Source organism: Castanea sativa, chromosome 4 (assembly GCF_040712315.1).
Source record: "Castanea sativa cultivar Marrone di Chiusa Pesio chromosome 4, ASM4071231v1".
NCBI lineage: Eukaryota > Viridiplantae > Streptophyta > Magnoliopsida > Fagales > Fagaceae > Castanea > Castanea sativa.
This window is the reverse complement of record NC_134016.1, coordinates 1717557-1734985: the sequence shown is the minus strand read 5'-3', so window position 1 is coordinate 1734985 and position 17429 is coordinate 1717557. Positions and strand designations below refer to the sequence as shown.

At 36.7% G+C, this 17429-nt stretch overlaps 1 protein-coding gene across 2 annotated transcripts; it reads left to right on the top strand.

The window, feature by feature from the left end:
• The first annotated feature begins 9544 nt into the window (after positions 1 to 9544).
• On the top strand, positions 9545 to 17281 carry LOC142631162 (putative disease resistance protein RGA3). 2 transcript variants are annotated; one of them, XM_075805259.1, is made up of 5 exons: positions 9545 to 9696; positions 10786 to 11108; positions 13027 to 15396; positions 15718 to 16104; positions 17191 to 17281. In XM_075805259.1, exons 2-4 carry the CDS (start codon positions 10797 to 10799, stop codon positions 16084 to 16086), a joined length of 3051 nt encoding a protein of 1016 aa, XP_075661374.1. In that variant the 5' UTR covers positions 9545 to 9696; positions 10786 to 10796; the 3' UTR covers positions 16087 to 16104; positions 17191 to 17281. The 2 variants fall into 2 exon arrangements, with proteins under 2 accessions (XP_075661374.1, XP_075661373.1); XM_075805258.1 differs by having other exon boundaries at positions 13027 to 16104.
• Positions 17282 to 17429: the final 148 nt, after the last annotated feature.

Here is a 17429-nt window from a genome sequence, read left to right as displayed (position 1 = left end):
GTGATCAATGCCAGAGGTTCGCTCCTAACATACATCAGCCTGTAGGAGTCCTTAATCCTCTTTCCAGTCCTTGGCCTTTCGTTCAATGGGGATTGGACATAGTCGGGCCATTCCCGAGGGCAGTAGGAAACAAAAGGTGGCTACTCGTGGGCACCGACTACTTTACCAAGTGGGTCGAGGCCGAGCCTTTGGCAAATATTAGGGACGTCGATTCGAAGAAGTTCATCTGGAAAAACATTGTCACTAGGTTTGGGGTACCGCATACACTCATATCGGACAATGGGGTTCAATTTGATAGTAGAGCTTTTAGAAAATATTGTAGTGACATGGGCATCATAAATAGATACTCCACTCCAGCTTATCCTCAAGGAAATGGGCAGGCTGAGGCCGTCAACAAGGTCATAGTTAGTGAACTCAAGAAAAGACTGGACGATGCGAAGGGCAGATGGGTGGAAGAACTGCCGCATGTTTTATGGACGTATCGAACTACGCCGCGTAGATCCACAAGAGAAACACCATTCTCTATGACTTATGGGGCCGAGGCAGTGATCCCTTTAGAGTCTGGTTTCCCCACACTAAGGACGAGTACTTTTAGCCTAGAAAACAACAACGGCCTCTTGGAGAAGGGCCTAGATCTAGTGGAGGAACGACGAGAGACAGCTATGGTCCAAATGGCTTATTATCAGCAGAAGCTTAAACGAGGGTATGATGCCCGTGTGAACCTCAGGCCCCTAGCGCCTGGGGATCTAGTTCTGAGAAAAGTCGTAGGTACTGCAAGAAACCCAGCCTGGGGAAAATTGGGACCGAATTGGGAAGGACCATATCGGATTATTTCTATAGCAGGCATAGGGTCATATCGACTATCTGATTTAGATGAAAAAGTTGTACAACGTCCATAGAATGTAAACAACCTTCGAAGGTATTATTATTAATAAAAGGCATTTTTTTCATCTATGGTTTAAGTTATAAATGTATATGAACTTATCAATTACAACGCTCGTAGTATCAAACAGAAACTTGGTTATGCACGGTCCTCGGACTACATGCCTTGTGGAAATTGATATCTTATTATTTGTTAAACAGAACATTAGTTATGCCGGGTCCTTGGGCCTTCTACTTTGGAGAAATTAACATCTTAAGTTACTATTACTAAGTATCAAACAAAAACTTGGTTATGCACGGTCCTTGAACTACATGCCTTGTGGAAATTGATATCTTATTATTTGTTAAACAGAACCTTAGTTATGCCAGGTCCTCAGGCCTTCTACTTTGGGAAAATTAACATCTTAAGTTACTATTACTAAGTATCAGACAGAAACTTGGTTATGCATGGTCCTCGGACTACATGTCTTGTGGAAATTGATATCTTATTATTTGTTAAACAGAACCTTAGTTATGCCAGGTCCTCGGGCCTTCTACTTTGGGGAAATTAACATCTTAAGTTACTATTACTAAGTATCAGACAGAAACTTGGTTATGCACGGTCCTCGGACTACATGCCTTGTGGAAATTGATATCTTATTATTTGTTAAACAGAACCTTAGTTATTCCGGGTCCTCAGGCCTTCTACTTTGGGGAAATTAACATCTTAAGTTACTATTACTAAATATCAAATAGAAACTTGGTTTTGTAAGGTCCTCCGACCACATGCCTTGTTAAGATTGATGTTTGATTTTTTGTCGAACAGAACAGTGGTCAAATTGAGACTTAAGTTATATATCTTTAAGTGTTAGGCAGAAATTTGATAAGCTAGGGTCCTCGCACTGCTGAAAGTGAACTTATTTATTTCACAAGTTTTAATTGTTTTGGACTGCTGAAAGTGAACTTATTTATTTCACAAGTTTTAATTGTTCCGGACTGCTGAAAGTGAACTTATTTATTTCACAAGTTTTAATCGTTTCAAACTGCTGAAAGTGGACTATTTGTCTCGTTCTTTCTGTTCGCTGTGTGCTAATGAGAACTTTATGGTAAACATAAAGATGAAAAGATGAAGTAAACATAACTTAGATGAAAATCAAATAAAATTGTCTTCCATTAATTATGTCAATATATATCATTACATGGAAAATTTCAAGTATAGAGAAAAAGAAGCCCTAAGCTCGTGGAGGGGGGTCTTGCTGAGAAGTACTGCTAGCCTCAGTGCTTTTTAGCTCCAATTCAAAGGCAGACAGGACCTTTTTCCCTTTGTCTGTTGTAGTGATTGGAGGGACGATTGGCTCCATACGTTGGCTTAGGCCCTTCTCGGCATCCCCACTCCCTTCCTTCTCTTTATTGGAACCTGAAGGTTCTGTAGGATCTGGAATGAGCTCTGGGACTATAGGAGGAAGAGCAGGAGGAGCTGCCTCAGGGGCAGGAGCAACAGCAGGAGCCTCTTCTATCTCCTGTATGTTAAGAGGAAGCCAAACATTCTCGGATTTCCTCAGCTCGGAGGCTGAAGGAACCCCTGCTACGTTTATAGCTTCCCCCCAGACCTGCTGATAGTATTCTCGGCACAAGGCCGCGAAAGCCTCTGTCAGCTGGTCTTCTGTTGCAGTTACCCCTTCCTCATAACTCGCCTGCTTGGCGGCCTCCAGAAAGAGCTTGAAGGTGCCGACTTCCTCCTTCATTTGTGCGAGCTCCTTCTCCAAGTCCGAGCGTTCCTTCTGGGCCTGGGAGAGCTCATCATTCTTTTGGTGGAGAAGCTTGCGCTGCCCTTCTACTTGAGTCCTCATAGTTTTCAGGCTGGCCTCGGCACCGTCTCTTTCTCTTTTCAGATCAGCCAGCTGAGAGGTGAGTTTCTCATTTTCTGCAAGGGCCTGGCCTAGGGACTTCTCAGTCTCCATCCGAATGTCAGCCTCCATTCTGGCCTTCTTTCGAGAGTCCTCTACAAACTTCTCAGCTACAAAGACTTCTTGAACAGCCTACGACAAAATGTTAGAGAATTAGATATAGCAGAACACTCATTAATAATCCGATATTATGAAAAATGAAATATTCATAAAAAGTTAAACTTACAAGGGCTAATTCCCTTTTTAAAGACAGGAATAGCTGAGGTTGACTCATTTTTTTCAAGGTTTCCATATCCTTGGGCAGCAGAAGAGGGTGTTCCAACGCGTCGGCCAGGTGGTGGGCGTGGCCTTGTTGGACTGCCCTGATGCTGGACTAGCAAGAAATTGGTGCTCCATCCAGTCTTAAGTCAGGAGACCAGGTAGCCGGTGCTCGGCGCACTTCGACCATGTCTCTGATCTCCCCACTCTCAACTGAACGAGCCCGACCTTTGCCCTTGTCTAGCTTCTGTTGCTGAGCTGGTTGTGGCTGTTGTCGTGGCTTCTTTTGTTTTTCGCCACCAGTCTCCTTGGCCTCCCCCTTTCTTTTCTTTTTGGGCTCCTCAGCTGGAAGTTTGGGTTCGGCTGGAGGAGGGGGAGGTGGCAAAGATGGAGGAACTTGGGACCCTCCCGCTCTCTTCTGGGCAACTTTCTCGCCTCTCTTGGTTAGAAGGCCTTGAAGCTTGTCCATGTCCTCCTCCTCGGAATCGTCTTTTGGATGGGCAACTACTAACCCTGCAACTCCGGAGGCCTCGGTGGGCTCTTCTTCCTTGTTAGAGAGTACGATGAACTGGTTTCCTCGGGGTCTTTCGACGTCCTCGAGCTGAAACTTGTCTATCTCGTCGTCCAATGTGTGCGAAGAGGACACTCGCTCCTCCGGGACGGCAGTTGCTTGAGAGTGCGTCGAGAAAGGGATCACCGCAATGGGACGCGTGTACAGAATGGTGTTGGGGTTGTCGGGAATGTCGTAGTCAGCAAGAAAGTTTGGCCTGGCTACGTTTATTCTCTTGCGCCTCCTATGTCCTCCGATAATCGCGTTCTCTATCTCCTGGAAGTCCGAGGATATTGGGTTGAATCCCAGTATTAGGTGAGCCGCTCTCAGCTGTAAATCTTCACTCACGAAAACTTCTGAGCGCAGCACGCGGTTCAGGTCAGCGACGTTGCAATGGCTCAGGCGTGGGCGCACGAGTTGCTTGTCTGAAGAAAAAGACACCCAAAGGGGCAAATGTGGTCAGATTAGTAATGCATATAACAAATTAGAGTTAGACAGTTTGTGAAAGTAAATAAACATTTAAGGATTTTTAGATGGAGTTACGGGGTTGGGAAATTAGATCCTAAGGAGTCACACCTGGATCTCCCCATACGACTGGGCAGTGTGGGCCGGCGTGCCAGTTGCCTGAGGCGATGAGGTAGTCGTCCTTCATGCCTTTATTAGACTTGGGCAAACAGGAAATTAACCTAACTACACTAGACCGGGATTTAATGTAATAGCCTACGTTCCTAAGTTTGTGGCATTCGTACATGAAGACAACGTCATGCCAGGTGAGGTTCAAGCCCATCTGCTCGTTTAGGGCGTCGATGCTTCCTAAGACCCTAAATACATTGGGGGCACACTGGTCAGGGCACAACCGGTGATTGCGAAGATATTCCCTAGTTACGCTTCTCATAGGGAGGGTCATCCCACCTTCTATGAAGGCAATCATAGGGATAATGACCTCTCCCGTATTCCTAGAACTACCTACGGCTTCCGCCGGACAGTATCTCAAGCCTACGTCGCTGGGAATCTGGTATTTGGCCCTAAAACCTTCCATCCTAGCGGCGATGTCAACTAAACACTTAAATCTACCCATCTATGAGAAAGGAAAGGGAAAGTTTTAAGAAGGAAAATGGTTAGGAAGGGAGCCGAGGATAGAATCCGAGGAGAAAGGATTAAAAGAAAAAGTAGGAACTTACGAGTTCGTAGTTATGCGAGTTTCCACAGATTTCTTGAGAGAAAAGGCGATGACTGATGTTTTGATATGATTGAGTTCTGAAGAAATAAATGAAGGCGCATATTTCCAAAGCGTTATGACGTGCGTAAAGTGGCCTCGAAATTGGATTCATCCCGCCAAATTTTCAGGGGGCAATACGGACCGTTGGATGTTCATCTCACCGTTGAACGTGGGAAACAAGGTGTAACTTGCGGTCATAAATGCGCGCGTTTTTGAAATTCGAAGCGCCAGACGGCATTTTCTGGGAAGTGAAACGATTTCCACATACGTGGTGAGGTATGAAACATGTGGGGGAGGTTTAGGTCGGATCAAAACTCCATTTTTCTCCTCGGATAGGGAAAAATAAAGTTTTGAGGGGCTATTGTGGGGCGTGAAAGAACCTAAGTGGGTATTTGGGCCTTGGGCTTTATCAATGGGCGCTAGTTCATTCTTGACTAAAGGCCTTTAGGGCCATGAGTTGGCTCACGAGCCGAGAGCCCGAGGATTCATCCGAGGAAGAGTCACTCCTCGGACATACCAGTGACTACTTGGAGGTTCACTAGAAAGATCAGGGCAGAGTTCTAGAAAGACTGTAGGATACAGAGGGAGTCCAAATACCCTCTAAACATTCCGGTGTAAGAGAAATATCTCAGGAAAAGGCTGCTGCCTCCACATTAAAGACTCTGCACCTACCTTTCTGGTCGCATTAATGGGGAAGTGATCCCTGAATAGTAAAAGTCAATCTTCTTGCTATAATTCAAAGACTTCCAGAGGGTGGTGGACGTGACAGGTGGTTAATAGGGTGATTTGTGTGGCACGTGGACAAAGAGGGAAGAAGAAGAAGTATTTAAGGAGGAAAGAGGGCAAAGAAAGGGGAGGAGAGACAAAAATATATATATATATATTAAGAACTATGGCCATTGAGAAAAGAAAAAGACAAATAATATATATAATTTCTCCTCGGCTCACGTTCGAGGAAGTTTACTTTTCCCGTTTGTCTTTTATTTGCAAACACTGTAATAATTTAGCATGTTCATCAAGTTTCGAATATCACTAAACTAGATTGCGAGCCCACACTTTACAAATTTCATTGTTTAAGGCTCATTAGGCCTGAGCCCACGTGTGTTTTTGAATTTAAGCGCAATTGTGCACTTATAATTATCTTGTACATATTTTATACACAGTTTTTTAAATTTGTATTTTGAAAATATAATTTTAATTACAATTGTAAAATTGTATTTTCACAATTTTAACTAAAATTTATTGAATTCGCATTTTGAATTGAATTTTTGCTTTCAAATTATGATTTCAAATGAATGAACAAAGCGAGTGTGTGCAAGTCTTTATCAGGATTTAACCAAATCTTCTTCTAAAAAAAGAAAAAGAAAAAAAAGACCCAACAAATCTTTAATGATGATCTACAAGCTCCAGCACATGGTAATGTCCCATCCATAAAGCTACTTTTAGAAAAAGGACACGGACTTGATAAACGTGTGAAAAAAGATGGGATTTTTTTGCCATTTGGCATTGTTTGAGCAACAATTTCTTAGACTAGGAAATTGTTTTGCCATGTTTTCTGAAAACAGTTTCTAAAATATCAGTGCTGGTCCTGCTTGTTCAAGCCTGGGCCCCATCTTGAAAGACACAACCCACCCACCTACTTTATTATTATCTTCGAGTCGAAATTTTTTGCCCCATTTTTTCTTCTTTACTTTATATTTTATCAATAAAATTTGTCACACGTTTATCTAATTAATTAAATACTATCATTATTGACTTATTAATGCTACTGTTATTAATTAATAATAATATTTAATTAATTAAATAAATACGAGAAAAATTTTTATTAATAAAGTATAAAGTTGAACAAGAAAAGTGGGAGAGAAGATTTAGATTCATTATCTTCGCAGTCGATTATTACCTTCTCTCTCTCTCTCTTACTCTTCCTGACCTCCATTATTGACGCATCTTCCTATGACATTGACTTGCTTTAAAAGCTTGTTGCAGAAATGTCATGCTACAACAATTGAGTGACTCAACTGCTCATAATTCGTAAACCTTAAAAAACCAAAATAATTTGATTAATGAAATGTCAATTTTGGGCCATTATTTATATTTCAATATCATTTTTCCAACCAAAGCAAAGTACGAATCAAAATATGCCTAAAAAAACGAAGTTTTCGCAATTATTAATTTCATTTATTAACTTCCACTTAAATTTCTAGCAAAAAATGATAAAGAAAAAGAGTTTTTAGATTCAGCGTATAATTTCTCGGTTGGTTAGTCTGGACATGTAGCAATCTCTTCAATAATTCCAAGGTTCAAATGTAACCAACAACTTGGGGACATCACTTTGGTCCTATCACATCCCAGCTACACTTTGTTCACGTGATCTGGTCTGATCTGCTGCTGAATGACAGTCCATTCAGATCTCGAAGCTCACTTTTCAGACAACAGAAGGTTAGGGCAATTTTTTTGATAATCAAAAGGTTTAGGCAAATTAATTAATTGTATTAACAAATCGGAGTTAAAACAATATCTTCTGTTCTGTCTGCTTCTAGAAGGAAATGCTAGTCCTGTTGGTATAAAATTTTTGTAACAACTTATAAGTTGTGAGTTATTATTTTATTTTATTTTTTTATGAGAAATACCGAAGGACTTTATTAAAAAAATGAGAGAAAAATTATATAGCTTCTCGAAATTCAAGGGAATCAAGAAAAGGTGGGCTTTCCTCTACCCACGTTACAAACTCACTAATTCCTTTAGCATGACGTGCTAAGGTATGTGCTACTTGGTTGGCTGTTCGTCTTACATGTTGGAATTTTTTTCGTCGAAAGGCTTGCAAACGGTGAAGAGTTCCATCTATGATGTCGACAATTGTGACCCGGGGTGTAATGGTGCCACATAGAGCATCAGAAACTACCTTCGAGTCAGTCTCAAAAATTGCCTCCCTGATTCCAACGTCCCATGCAAAGGAGACTGCTTCATCCGCGGCCTTCGCTTCTGCCTCTAATGGACCCAACGGTAATGGTAAGTGCTTACTCATAGCGGCTATCACCGATCCCTCATGGTCACGTATCATGATTCTGATGCCGACGGTGTGAAGGTTTGAAAAGGTTGCGGCGTCGATGTTGACTTTGTACCATGGGTGTGAAGGTGGAATCCAATGAGGATCCGCTTGCTCTTTGAAGAGAGGCGGAACAAAGTGGGCTAGCTGAAATTCATTGAGGGTGGAGCGAGCTTTGTGGAACATCTCCTGGCTGGTCTGCCTGGTGGAGCCAAGCCTCGCCTTGTTGCGGTTGTACCACATGCACCACGCCACTGTGACAACGAGCTCAACTAAGTCATTTCCCATGTGCTGCACAAAGATGAGGTACCAGAGAAGATCAATAAACTCCCTGAAGTTTACACCCGTAGCATCAAAAGGTATTCCAGTGGTCAGCCATACTTCACGTGCCTTCGTGCAATCCCAGAACAAATGCCCACTTGTTTCTTCGGCCAAACCACATGCTTCACAAGTGGCATTATCAATCACTCCACGACGATAAAGATTAACGTTGGTAGGGAGGATGTTGTGGCTTGCTTTCCATGCAAAAGTCTTCAGCTTGTTTGGGAGACCAAGGCTCCAAATTTTTTCCCAAAACCGACTCATCATGTCATTGGTCGAGGCACCCTCTGAGGTGGTATTTTGTGACATAGCGATGGCCACTTTGTAGGCGCTATTTACTGTGAGTTATTATTGATCCTTATGAATGGAAAAAAATAATTTAAGCAGTGGATTTGAATTAGAAAAATTAATGGCTCTTTGATATGTGTGTTTAAAAGTTTTTAGCTTTTTTGAAAATATGTGTTGGTGAAAAAATGTATAATAAAATATGTGATATTATTTAAAAATTAAAAACATACGTTTAAGTTTATGTATACAACGAGCCATAAACTGTTAGTTCTTTTTTTCAACATTTGTTGTCCTTCTGAAGGAAAGATAGTGATTGCATTAATAATCCCTAAAAATGAAGGAAAACTTAAAAAGAATAAAAAATAAAACATTATAAGATGGGTAAAGTGGGGTGGTGTGGTGGACAAATTTATTATAAACTTTACATTTGTGATAATATAAACTCTTTCTGGGTGAGTTGGTTGGGAAAAACCCAAAAACCAAATAATCTCATGAGGCTTTTTAAAACAAAGAAGGCCATGGTGATTAGTTGGAACTCTTCTAAAATTTCCAAGATAAGAACTAAATTAACCTTTGAATTAATTTATAAATGTGTCCTGAAATTTGTGATTATGTAAATGCATTGCGTCTGGTCGATGAGTGATCAGTTAGTTGGGGGTAAAAGTAAAACAATAGAAGCTGTTTCGTACAAGATTTTTAACAACAATTTTCAATGTTCAAACTGAAAATTATTGTTAAAAAAAATGTTAAATAAAGTGTTTTTAACCCATTATTTATATTATGAATATTTAAATATGTATATCTACCATACTTTTTAAATTATAATTTTTACATTAACAACTGTGATGTTTGCATAAGAGATTCCCTGTTGGCTGGTAGATGAGACGATTATATTTGCACAGGAATTCCATTTGCCGACACATCGAATCCATTTTTTATCTGCACAATGGTAAATTGGTGGGCCTACTTGTTCTAATAATTGATAGCAAAGGTTTGAAAAACGCGTTTTATATTTATACACGCTAGACCATTACGGACTTCTTTGCTCTCCGAACGCAGACTCACGTTTTCATATTTTAAATAATATTCCATACATTTTTATTTACACATATTTTTCCTCACTTTTTCTTTATTCTTCTCAGACTATTTCTATTTCCTTCTCTCTCTTTTTGACAAGCTCCTTCTCTCTTTCTCTCACTCTTTCTCACGTCCGGTGACTGCACCTACCTATTTGCAAGCTACTACAGTAAGTGCACGCTCACATGTCTTTCATGCTATTCAATTTTATTATTATTTTAAATTGTTAATTTTTTTTTTTAAAGTTATCGCTCTCAAAAGTTAATAATAATGTTCTTTTTCTCTTTCTTTTTTTTTAAAAAAATATTATAACTTTTAGTTCTTTTTTTCAACTTTTTTATTTTGGGCTTGGTTTAAACCATTAACAATCTTTGATAAAATAAAAAAGAATTCTCATTCTTTTTCAAATGAAATTTGACATTTAAAGAAATAGTAATCTATTAATTATGATATAAATAAAAAAGAATTGCATAAATATTCCATAAAAAATGAAGGAAAACTAATAATAATAAATAATAAAAAAAACTGCAAGATGGGTAAAGTAATATAAATTCATTCCGGGTGATGATTGATGAGTTGGTTGGGGGAAAAACCAAGAATCTCATTCCTTTAATAAAATTAAAAATAAAAAAAATGGAGAAGAGAATCTCATGAGGCTTTTTGAAACAAAGCTGTATATAAAAAGGGCCTGTGATTAATGCTTCCAGTGTTTTGACCCATAGAAGTAAACATCTGTATATATGTTTTGGAAGTAATCATCTGAGCCTTTCGACGAGTGATATAAAACACGTTATAATAAATTGCTATACGATTACTTTTGTTTCTTCATTCTATTGTTCTCAGACTTTAGAGTGAGTTCACTCTGACATGTCTTTCATGGTATGGATTTTATATTTTCTTGGTTAAATATTATATATAGTTTATTAACACAGTAAATAAAATAAGATGAAAAGTTTGATGGAAGTGTTTCAAGGATTAGATTTATTGATCGTGATATTGCTATTTGTAGAAAGGTTCCTAAAAATACACGAATTCTAAGCTTATCTAGCCATTAGAGGACCGAGCCAAAAACTACTTTGAAGGTAATTTTGATAGACATAAGATAATTATATAATATTTTTTTAAAAATATAACAATATTATTTTTATTATTCTATATATCTATATTATTTAAATAATTTTATTACTCTAAAGATCCATTTTTACTATCAATTTTTTTCTATATTCTAATATTAAACTCTTTATATATCTGTTGTAAGGGAAAAGAAATATGGTTCGAAAAAAAGATCGATTTTGGGAGCATGTTGAAAAACAAAATAATGGTCGTTTCAAATGTAAGTATTGTGAAAGCATTTTTGCTGGGGGTGCTACAAGGATTAAATATCACTTGGCTGGAGCAAAATGTCACGATATTAATATTTGTACAAAAGTGCCTAAAGAGGTCCAAGAGGAAGCTTCTCTAACAATTGGTGAACCTAACAAAAAACTTAAGGGTGCATCAACTTCAAACAAGGATAAGGAGAGGGAAATCAGCTCCGCTTCAATATCAAATGATGACATGATAAGGGGAGTGTTTGAAAAGGTGAGTAAAGATATAAATATTTTACATTTAGTTCATATTTCATCATAATCTTAGCAGTGAACTTGTGATAACATTTCAGTTATTGATTTTAATTGTTTGAATCAAGTAAAACATTATAATAAATTTCTATATTATTAAGTGAATTTTTTTCCTTGCAACAAGTGGGGAAGGGGAGTTTGAACTCATGTTCTCTTCCATTGGTGAAGTGTAATGTCAGTAAACTACAAAATTCTTAGCATTGTTATTATTTTATTTATTTATATAATTTGATAGTTATAACATAGGGAAGAGGGGATAAGCATGTTTGTTTATGAAATTTAAGGGGGGAAGGGGGGGGGGGGGAGATGGTGGAGAATAATGTGGAACACAAAAAATGGAACAAAAGATTTGTATTCAATACTAATCTATACAATATCTAAAAGTTGAAGTGTAGCATTTATTATTGTTGCATTTTTGTTGAATCACGTCGACGGCCAAGTCTTCATTTTCTTTCCATCATTTCTTCAAAAAATATGCATATAAATATTAATGTATGCAATAATACATTATACCTTTACTCAATCTCAAAACTAATTATAATAACTTATTAATCATGATATGACCATCACTCTACACATTCTTGAACCTAAATGTAACTTATAATAGAAAATACATGTAATACAAACATCTTGGATGGAGAGACCATTTATTTATTGTTAGTTTAAAATCACCTGAAAAAAAAAAAAAAAATCATTCCACCACTATATACATATCCATATGCTAATGTAGTATTCAAGGCTAAGTTGAAGGGTCCAATTCCGCTCCTACTTAGAGAACCATATGTCATTTTCATCAACATCAAAAGATAGATATAATAAAGCTCTTAGCAAAGTCTCTCCCCTCCCCCCCCCCCCTTTCTTTTTCTTTTTGTATAAAATATTACATGTAAGTGGTTTTTTTTTTTTTTTTTTCATGGTGTACATGGTACCGAATTTAATTTGAATAAAACTTTCAACAGACACATAGAATCACAATTGCATGCATAATAATTCAGTTAAAAATATTAATGCGATAACAAATCTAATTGATATTACTTTTAAAACAAACCACTTTCATCACATTGGAATAAATTACTTATCACAGATAATGGTTTTACATCACTTTATTGTTATAATTATTATTAATTTTTTGAGTTATGTTTACTAATTACGATTTGGCATTCGGTCCATTGCAATCCAATTTGAGGTATTACAGTTTTCCAATTCATTCCAGTTCAGTCCATAATGGTCCACTTCAATCCATTTTGGTGTACTTACCTAAAAATAGGAAAAAAGAAAAAGAAAAAAGGTTTGGGTTGGGACTACTATATTGCTATCAATTATTTGAGTAATATTCATTGTAACTATATGATCAGTTTTGATTATCATGACAATCTTCTTAAGAGAATAAAAAATTTGAATAATATATTTGAAACTTAAAAATTTTAGTTATACAAAAAGAAATTAGGAAAATATAATGCATAATAACAATAGTTAGAAAAATATGGACAACTTAAAAAAATAATATCAATCAAAAACATCATAAATTATAAAATTATATATTTGTAAAAATAGAGAAATATAAATTACTTTTGGAGTTTGCTTAATTTTTAGGGAGAAAAAATTATCTACAATAAAATTTAGATAATAAGTTATATATTATACCACATTTAAAAATAATTATATATTTCTATGTATCACCTGTGTTTGTGACTAGTCATTATAAAACTTTGAAAGAAAAAAAAAGTATTAATTATTGTATAAAAATGAAGAAGGTGAAAATCGTAATACAAGTTTCTATATTTCCTATATATAAATATATCTGGACCCACCTTGTTTATTTTTAATAGAATTGTACTCTATACTCCACAAACATTTTCATACCATTGTCTCTTATGCAGAATAAGGCAGAATACATAGCTGAAATTTTACTTGGTGTTTTTGTGGAGGGACTTCTAGCGAAGTTGAGATCAATTGTTGTAGAGCAACATATTAGTTTTAATTTGGGTTTCAAGGAAGGGCTAATAGACCTTCTTACCTTGTTAACCCAAATTCAACTTGTGTTAAATGATGCTGAGAAAAGACAAGCAAGTGATGATTTTGTGAGGAGTTGGTTAGCAGAGTTTAGACTTGTTGCATATGACATTGATGATGTGCTAGACGAGTTGGGCTATAACATTCTTCAGCAAAAGGTACTAAACTACTCTTTGCCCTCTAATGACATTATCAATATGGCAAACAAAATTAAGATCATCAACGAATCATTGAATAGACTTAAAGGTGACATTCCTAGTGATCTTCGAGCAGAGTTTGTGAATTTGATCCCTGAGATTAGCTTTAACATGGAGATAGACTCCTTCCTCGATGATAGTGTGATAGAAATCACGAAGACTCTTCCCCAATATAAATTATACAATTGTTGGTTGATATTCAAGAAAAGAGCATTTGCAAATGAAAGACTTCTAACTCCAGATTTGAAGAAAATTGGACAGGAGATTGCTAAAAAATGTAAAAGGGTTCCATGGGCTGCAAGATTTTTAGGGGGAATAATGTACTTTATACATAATAAAGATGAATGGTTATCTATTCAAAATAATAAAAATTTGGATTTACTGGACAATGATAATGATGGAGTGTTTCACACATTAAAGTTAGGCTATAATCATCTTCCAACACCATCTTTGAAACGATGTTTCACATACTGTGCAATTTTCCCTAAAGATTATGCCATGAAAAAGGACGAAGTAATTCAGCATTGGATGGCTGAAGGGTTCCTTAAACCATCTAAAGAAGGTAATATGGTGATGGAAGATATTGGTAACACGTATTTCAATATTTTGTTGGCTACTTCCTTTTTTCAAAATGCTACAAAGGATGCCTATGGTAATATTATTAGTTGCAAAATGCATGATTTGGTGCATGATTTTGCCATCTCAATTTCAAAATCTGAAATTTTGATTTTGGATGGAGATTCAGTGGATAATATTAGTAAAGTACAACCTTTATTTGTCCGATTTGATGACCAAACAACACCAGAAATTTCATTCACTGAAGATGGATTCACAAAATTGCGTACATTAGTTTCAGAAAATGTAGGCTTTGGCAACATGTTATCAAATTTTAAATGCTTACGTGTTTTAAAGTTATCTGATGTTAGTACAAGTGAGTTGCCAGATTCAATTGAACAATTAATACATTTGAGGTTTCTTCACATCTCACGTGCTAAAATTGTGGAGATACCAAAATCCATAACTAAGCTCTACAATTTGCAAACTTTAAGAATAGAAGATTGCTGTAATCTTACAAAGCTTCCTGAAGACCTAAGCGATTTAATTAACTTGAGACATATTTATATTGATCATTTCAAGCGTTTAGGTTACAAAATTAAAATGCCTGAAAATATGGGGCGGCTGAGTTGCCTTCATACGTTGCCATTTTTTTTCTTGGATCAAGATGGTCATCTGATAAAAGAATTGGGACACTTAAACAATCTTAGAGGAGAATTAGATATTTACAATTTACAGTATGTGAGAGGTAAGGAAGAAGCTAGAAGTGCAAATTTAGCAAAAAATGCCAAAATATTCAAGTTGGGATTTCATTGGGGTGCTCGTTTTGGTAGAGCAAGGGACGACTATGATAATGATGAAGAGGTGTTGGAAGGTCTCAAGCCTCACCGAAATTTGAAAAGTTTAACAATCAAATTCTTTAAAGGAGAGAAATTCCCATCATGGATGTTCACGAGTCTTGATGCTGGGGTTGGTTTGTCGATATATAACAATTTGATTGAGATCAGTTTGAAATGGTGCAATAAATGTGAAGAAATTCCAACTCTTGGGCATTTACCCTGTCTTAGGGTTCTTCAAATAGAAGGAATGAATAATGTAAGGTGTGTAGGAATTGAGTTTTATAGTGATGGAAATCATATAAACACATTGTTTCCGGCATTGAGAAGACTCAAAATGGAGTGGATGGATAGGCTAGAAGAGTGGAAGGATGCAAAGGAGTTGACAACCGCAGTTGAGGTATTTCCTTGCCTGGAGGAGTTGACTATATGTTCTTGTAGAAAATTGACTTCTTTGCCACACACCTGTGTTTCCCTTCAGGAGTTGGTAGTACAGAATTGTCTTGACCTGAGATCTTTGCCAGGTGTTCTGTCACTTCTTCAACATTTGGAGATAAAAATGTGTGGTATTAAAGAACTACCTTCTGGTCTACAATCCTGTAGGTCTCTTCAATATTTGGAGATTGATAATTGTTTCAATTTGAGATCAATTCCAAATTTAGGAGAACGATTGCATTCTCTTATCCAATTAAGCATTTGGAAGTGTCCCAATCTGATATCAATTCCAAATCTACAGGAGTTGCCTTCTCTTAGGCAATTAGAAATTTGGGAATGTCCTAATCTAAGGGTATTTGTTGTAGATCTACGAGCATCGCATTCTCTTGCCGGATTAAAAATTTTGAGATGTGGAATAGTGCAGCTTTGCCTGGACGGGTTCGATTGCCTGACCCAGTTGAAGTCTTTGGAGATCGGTGGATTTTGTGAGGAGTTAAATACTTTCCCAAGTTTGGCTTCTACTTCCATCCAATACTCGCATATTTCCCTCGAAAAAGTAGAATTGTATGGGTGGCCTAAACTCAACCATCTCCCAGATGAAATTCAACACTTCACTGCACTTAAATATCTTGATTTATATGAATTTGATGGAATGGAAGCTTTGTCTGATTGGTTGGGCAACCTTTCTTCTCTTCAAAAGCTGTATCTTGTGGATTGCAAGAACCTGATGTATTTGCCCACTGAGCAAGCAATGGGGCGGCTCACTAAATTAGAAACATTGGAGATTATTAATTGCCCCAAATTGGAGGAAAGATGTGCAGAGCGCAGTGGCGCAGAGTGGTCGAAGATTGCCCGTATTCCAAATATCATAATAATGGGGAATATATTAAAGGGAGGATTCTGAAGATGTTACAGATGATTAGTAAGTTTACTCATATCTTATATCCTCTTCTCTTCTCTGATAATCTTGTTTTATTTAAATCAACCCAGGGCTAGGAATGTATTCCATTTCCGAATTGCCCCCAATTATCTTCCTTTCTCTCTTCACTTTCCCCAAATCCTTTTGGGGCTATTCATAAATTTCACGCTTTGACAGATGCTTCCATAAACTCCATACTTCAGATTACCAAACCATACAATGGTAGATACTGCACTGTCCTCATAAATTAATACTTTCAATTGATAGTAATATCTTAACATTTATGAATGCTACGTTTTAGATTAATATCTTCTTTTTCCATGAATCTTTTGGTTTATCTTATTATCTGCAATTATTTCAGAAAATATTTATCTCAAAACTTTGACTCCTATTCAATTTTTTTTTGGACCAGAAATGATAGTATACTTTATTATTTATATAAAATCATGTTGTACAATGGGATGGGAAAGAGAAAAGAAAGGCATTCTTCTAACCAAATTATTATGTTTGAATTTTTAAAATTGAAATTTTCTCGGCATATGAAAATTTTCAATATTGAATCAGTAGCCATAAGAGCTTGCATTTTGTCCATTCATGAAAACGTACTCAATTCTTTCTCTCAAGCATCGTGCTTATTCTTTGTCTCAACATTTCTTGTAACCTTCACTTATTGGTGTCAAATATTCTTTTTCAATTCTTTGAGCTGAAATTCTAATAATACATGGAATAGTTCTTGTTTTTAGGGCTTTGTAGAAGTTGAAATAGATTTTGTTGTTTTAGGTCATAATTCTTATGTTTATGTGGGTGAATTTATTGTGGGAAAGTGGAGTTGAGTCGCATAATAATGAGATATTGGGTAGGTGAAGGTCTTGCTAATTTTTGTTTTCATGATGGGGTTGGGAGGTCAATTTAACTGATCCATGAAGTTATGTGATCCTCAGTTCTACTAGTGCAAGCAAAGTTTAATTCACTTTCTTATAATGTTTCTGACAGCACTGAAGGTGTTGATGGTTCTAATATATTTATGTATCTTTTTTTAGTTTTGGAAGGGTGCTAACACATTTAAATTTTTTTGGCTAACTCGTGAAGCTCACAAGAAGCTTGCATCTGGGAAATTAACCAACTTGATGACAACTGATGCCAAGGTACCTCAGGTCTGCTTTCTATTTTTCAGATGCGTATGTATCATTTACTTCATAATTGGTGCTTTGCAAGACCTGATTCCATTTATATATATTTGCGAAGTAAATGTGTTCTGTACCTAATTAGCATATCTACATAAACAAAATTGTTAGTCTATGTAAAGGTGTGCATGTCAACTCCATATA

Bases quoted from the DNA above. Each gene is read 5' to 3' on its own strand.
- LOC142631162 (XM_075805258.1), top strand. From the start codon at position 10,797: ATGGTTCGAAAAAAAGATCGATTTTGGGAGCATGTTGAAAAACAAAAT. The intron at 11,109-13,026 runs GTGAGTAAAGAT...TCTCTTATGCAG, and splicing joins TAAGGGGAGTGTTTGAAAAG to AATAAGGCAGAATACATAGC.